At 41.3% G+C, this 6,242-nt stretch overlaps 1 protein-coding gene across 1 annotated transcript; it reads left to right on the forward strand.

Moving 5' to 3' along the window:
* The first annotated feature begins 1,537 nt into the window (after positions 1-1,537).
* On the forward strand, positions 1,538-2,857 carry LOC148090064 (gamma-crystallin M2-like). The gene is made up of 3 exons (XM_087811613.1): positions 1,538-1,603; positions 2,224-2,466; positions 2,561-2,857. The coding sequence occupies exons 1-3, from the start codon at positions 1,571-1,573 to the stop codon at positions 2,855-2,857; spliced, it is 573 nt and encodes a 190-aa protein (XP_087667739.1). The 5' UTR covers positions 1,538-1,570.
* Positions 2,858-6,242: the final 3,385 nt, after the last annotated feature.

Genomic DNA, 6,242 nt, shown 5'->3' on the forward strand with positions numbered 1-6,242 from the left:
TCTGTAAGCACAGCACATAGTTCAGTCCATCCGCTTATTCTTCTCAAGGTAGAGGAGACATCTCACAGACTTCTGTCTCCGAGGGTCACGAATTACGACACTCAAGCCAATTTTACTCCACACAACCAGGTTTAATGCCTTTCCATCATACGACTGCCCAAGCCGCATATTTGGTGGTCACAGGTGAAGGACCCAATGGTTAAAATTATATTGTAGATGGGCTTTGGTTTGTGCAAGGTTCTCTGAAATAGATCCGTTATCCAAAGAAGGGATTTCCACAGGAAGCATGATTCACAGCATCTTCATGAGCCAGACAGGAGTAGACATCTGCCTGTTTTGCATTTCACCTCAGCAACATAGACTTGTGTGAGGTATTGACTACGTTATGAACCACTTTAACCCCAGGTGCCACAATTCTGGCCACAAAAACAACCTGGGAGCAAAAGACGTGGGTTCTGCCAGTAATGTGCTACATGGTGACACAGAAATATTACCAGGTAGTCTGCCCAAAACATTTGGTCCTTCTGTACAGGAATAACCAGTGTGGGAACCAACAATCGAGAGCCATACATTTCCACTTAGATTACACATATCAGTTTGACACAAAGTCCTCCACATCCAACAAGGTTGGCATTTGGGATCTTTATGATTCATGCATGTTTTTAAACCCAGCTTTCCTCAGTTTACATTCAGCTTTGTCACTGATGCCCCGAGCAATGCACCAGCGTCTAACATGCCACTCAACATCACACAACCACCAAATGTGTACAATTGTGCTTCCCCTTAAAAAAGAAAAACGTAAACCAATGTATTTAAAGGAACTGATCAGACTTTATTGTGCTCGCTTTCAGACGGAACAGATACATTAAGACAATGCATTGTCTTACAAGTAGATTTATGAAACATAATTGTTCAAACTACATGTTGACTCATGGATCAGTCAAAAGAACTGCTTTGAAGGTGGTCTTGTTCCTTTGTGATTCAATCAAAAGAATAATTGCATCAATAACAAATATACAGTATATACTTTCAATAGAAAATACTTTAAACCTATTTTCACAATAAAATTAACTATTATACAATGAGTTAACTATAATGAAACTATTTTCAATGCTAATAAACAACAACCTCTATTTTTTTCCACATCCCACAGACTATCTTAGTACAAATCCAATAAACTTTTTGGTTTTATTTTCCTCATTTTTCATTAGTAACACCACAAGAACACATGACAGATCATTTCCATATGACGGCCATAATGATTAACGAAAAAAAAAATATGTTGATTTACGGTCACATTATTTTATCTTACAGTTATAGTTTGTATTCTTGAAGTCAATACATATTATTTAATAACATAAGCATGAAGTTGAGGAATGTTTGAGAACCCAACTTCTGGAACTCTTGTCTCTGCCTATTCTTTGTGTTTCCATGGAGCTGCTGCTGGCTCAGGGTTTTGCACAAAGGCCTGGAGTCTGGCTCAAGTATAAAAGGAAAGGGTTAAAGCAGGTACGGTACCTTTTGGTCTAAGAGCAGAACCAGCAGCAGCGTTGAACCATCAACCAGCAAAATGACCTCCAGTGGAATGAACATGAACGGAAAGGTGAGATATTTTAACTTCTACTCTTAAAATGTATAATCATTTTATAATACTGTGGAAAAGTCAAATGACGTTTAGATTGTCATGTTTCTCTTGCTAAATTATTATTTTTTAATTGAAAGTAAAGCTATTTAACACAGACTTTTTAGTTAAAGAAGTTTGAGTTCTTTATGCAAGTCGACACAAGATTATTTCAATATTTATATTTAGATATTCATTATAACTTTTATTCTCAACCACATCCTGTTAATCTGCTCCCTGGCGTATTCTGTATTGAAGACATTAGATTTATCATGACTATCAAACAAGTCAACCTGGATCCTCTTCTTCATATTTTATAGCATGAATATTTAAGTAAACATCTCTGGTCATTCCCGCTTGTCATATTGGACACCAACTCTAAGATTCTAGCTCCCAAAATGGCCATGCAATGTGGTCAGTGGTGAAAGTTACTGGAGTTGATCTCTTCTAGAGAGAATCTGTTTATCAGTTAGCTAACGCAGATGTTTGCCCTTGAGCAATTCCTAACAATATTATCAACAGCATATCTGTCGCCCCCATGTGTCGAGGACATTAGATTTATCATGACTTACAATATAGTTATCGTGATCCTCTTCTTTCAGATCGTCTTCTACGAGGACAGGAACTTCCAGGGCCGTTCCTACGAGTGCATGAGCGACTGTCCCGACATGTCCTCCTACCTGAACAGGTGTCAGTCCAGCAGGGTTGAGCGCGGCTGCTTCATGGTTTACGATCGCAACAACTACAACGGCAACCAGTTCTTCATGAAGAGGGGCGAGTACCCGGACCACAGCAACATGATGGGCATGAGCAACGGCGTCAAGTCCTGCCGCATGATCTCTTGCGTAAGAACACCTTGATCCATGTCAGAAGGTTCTGTCAGAGTTGTGACGTCACTCTCTCTCTCCCGTCCAGATGAACTCTTCCTCCACCCAGCAGCACCGCGGCTCCTTCAGGATGAGGATCTACGAGCGCGAGAACTTCGTGGGTCAGATGCATGAGCTGCAGGACGACTGCGAGAACGTGATGGAGAGGTTCCGCATGTCCGGCTGCATGTCCTGCAACGTCTCTGAGGGTCACTGGCTGCTGTACGAGCACGCTGACTTCCGAGGAAAGATGATGTACGTGAGGCCCGGAGAGTACCGCAACTTCCACAACCACAACAACATGAACAACATGAACATGAACGGCATGAAGTACATGAGCATGAGGCGCATCACCGACTCCATGTATTGATCGACTCCATGATCAATAAAGTTACCTGAACCTGAGCTGAAGTCACATCTCATTATTGTCTCCTCCCACATATACAGGTGTGTGTAACTCATTCATGGCCTGACACTAGTTTCATGCTACATGAGAGTTTGAAGTTCATCTTCGTGACTCATGGGTCAGTCGACAGATCCGCTAAAACGGTGGTTATATACTTGTGCCACTTTAACACAAATACTGTCAGGTTGGTGAAGTTAAAGCCAGGTGCAGAGCGAGGCAGAGTTACAGAGACCAGCGAGCAGGTACTTCCAAATGCAGGCATAGGGTCATACACAGAAAGCAGGCAAGATAAAGCAGACAACACAGGCAAGGTCTTACACAAGAACAAACCAAAGGGTCCGCAAGAGAGGTTTGCATACAATGGACAACATAACAGTTTCATAAACTTCACAGTGGTGGCACAGTCATTAAAATCTCCAATAGGGCTGAGGTAAAACATATAATTCACCTCTCAGCTGCTAAAGTCTGAAAATGGATGGCGTGGTCAAAAACACCACTCCTGCCTTGCCTTATGTTACCGAGGGCTAGGGCTACCTCATGGCCTGTGGTTGACCGGCCAAAGACATGAGTTAAAACTTGCAAAGATAACATTAAAATAGAATCAAAACAGGGAGACATGTATCAGAAGAACCGTCATACCTCTCAATGGGTAGCACTTTAGATTCCACATGAGGTAAGGTAGGACCTGAAGGCGCTGGAGATGCAAGTTGAATAGAAAAGTCAACGGGACATCGTTCTTCAGGGGTCACTGAATCAAGGTCAGACTATGGTTACTCTGACAAGCCGAGGCTTGCAGGTGCTGAGATTAGCTGAACTCCAGGTCCCGGGCTGGAGAGAGACTGTTCCAGCGCTGTAATGCAAATTCCCTGAGCTATGTGGGCACGGTGGATACCATACTGGTACAGAGCAGGTCCATACACAGGCAGACAGAAAAAAAACAAGGAACAGGAAGAAAACTCCAAAGAGAAAAAACAGTCAAGTCACAAGAGCTAACAAAAGAGATCACGAGAGATCTTTGCATATAATGGATAAGAAAGACAACACCGACTGGTGGTGGCGGAGTTACAAACATCAGGAAGTTAAACAGGTGAAACACATAACAAATCAAGTTATGGCGTGAAAAAAAACAAAGAGGCTTAGGCTATCAACCCCAATGAAAACCAGACTTTCAAAAAAAAAAAGAATAACTGAATGAATCAACACGTCATTGTTCATCATGAATAAAAATCCTAATTTCCTCACAAACTATCAAGATTTTTGGTCTTTTATTTCTTCACCATAAGTAAAAATATACAAGAATGACACAAAATGTTCATATGATAAACATTATGCTCACATGACACACACACTGTACATAGTAAACATAATGATCACATGACACACGTGAATAAGGATAGGGCTAAACTGGACAGCATTATTAAGAAGGCCGGTTACGTCCTAGGGCGCCCCCTGGATCCTGTGGAGGAAGTGTCTGGGAGGAGGATACAGAGAAAGCTGGCCTCCATGAGGAAGAACTTATCTCACCCTCTCCAGCACACACTGAGGGCATTGAGGAGCTCCATCAGTGATAGGATGCTCCATCCCAGGTGTGTGAGGGAGAGGTACCGCAGGTCCTTCCTCCCTGCTGCCATCAGACTCCACAATAAGAACACAGCAAGATAAATATTTAACAGCACCTTTTCTTCTTGTTATTTTCTTCTTGTTATTTTTGTAAATATGATAGTGTATATATAATATAGGGCAGATTTTTATTCTATTCTATTTAGATCTTTCTTTTCATTTTATTATTATATTTCTGGGTGTTTTTTTATTTTTTTTGTTTGCTTGCTGTTGTTTAAACTGAATTTCCCCTTGCGGGACAAATAAAGGATTTCTGATCTGATCTGATCTGAATATTATTGAGAAAGATATTTGAGATTTTAAAAAATGTCGATGAAAAATATGTTTACGTTGATTTATGGTCACATGACATCATCTTAGGTCGTAGTTTGTGTTGTTGAAGTCTTTGAATAGTTTGTATTAACATAAGTTCAGTAGAAACCGAACCAGCAGGAGTTCATGGAGGGTCGTCGGAGGAGACGGGACAATAATGGTTCCAGAGGATCTGTGGTTGATCCAGCTCATTGTCTGAACAATGTGGGTCACTTCTGAACCCCAAAAAAACGTCTTTCTCTGCCCAGATTATCCTGCGGCCTCAGAGGTCCATATTAGCAGCACATGTCTTTCTATCTCTGCTCCTCGCTCGTCTTTTCTCCTCCTGCATCTCCCGAGGACGTCGAGGCAGGATCGATGCCCTGATACCAGATCCAGTCTAATGAGGATCAGAAACATCTTAATAAAGACCCGTAATCCAGCACTTAATCCCTCATTACAGAATCATCTGCATTCACAGCTTCCTGCTTGGTACCGCCCCAGCGCCGGCTCAGTTCATTGTTCTGCCGGGCCTGGACTCTCAGCCCAGAGCTCGTCTTCTTTGTCTCCCCTCAGTGTCAGTAACACTTGATCTGCACTCATTAGACTTTGAGGATGAGACATATGCTTAATGAGGACATGAAGACCAGCGGAGACTGATATGAGCTTTTGTCTGCGGCACAGTTCGCCACTGATACGACTAAAGGACACGCTTTCTAGACGCGTGATTCACAGAAGTGTGGAACTAATGAAACTTTTCTGAAAATAACTTTTGGATGATTCAAGTCCAAATGAATGTTGTTATAGTGACAACGTTCACGACACTAATGTCAACATTTATGATCAGTTATTAGCATCCAGACTGCTGACATGACACACATGAATGATCACATGACACATGCATTATCTCATGACACACAAGACAAATGCAGTATCACGTGACACACATAAATGTTCACAAGACACACATGAATGATCACATGACACATGCATTATCACATGACACATGCATTATCACATGACACATGCATTATCTCATGACACACAAGACAAATGCAGTATCACGTGACACACATAAATGTTCACAAGACACACATGAATGATCACATGACACATGCATTATCACATGACACAAATGACACACGTATTGTCACATGATATACATACATTTCCACAGGACACACATGAATGATCACATGACACATGCATTATCACATGACACATTCATTATCACATGATACACATGATTGTTCACATGACTAATGTAATGTTAAAATAACTCATGAATCTTCCCATGACACACATAAATGTTCACATGACTAATATAATGTAAAAATAACTCATGAATCTTCCCATGACACGCATGAATGTTCACATGACAAACACAAATGATCAAATGACACACATACAGTGCCTTGCGAAAGTATTCGGCCCCCTT

This window comes from Callionymus lyra, chromosome 1 (assembly GCF_982586985.1).
Source record: "Callionymus lyra chromosome 1, fCalLyr1.hap1.1, whole genome shotgun sequence".
Lineage (NCBI taxonomy): Eukaryota > Metazoa > Chordata > Actinopteri > Syngnathiformes > Callionymidae > Callionymus > Callionymus lyra.

Excerpts from the sequence above, each read along its gene's own strand:
- LOC148090064 (XM_087811613.1), top strand. The coding sequence starts at position 1,571 with ATGACCTCCAGTGGAATGAACATGAACGGAAAG. Across the intron at positions 1,604-2,223 it reads GAATGAACATGAACGGAAAG|ATCGTCTTCTACGAGGACAG; the intron begins GTGAGATATTTT and ends CTCTTCTTTCAG. Across the intron at positions 2,467-2,560 it reads CCTGCCGCATGATCTCTTGC|CACCGCGGCTCCTTCAGGAT; the intron begins GTAAGAACACCT and ends TCCACCCAGCAG.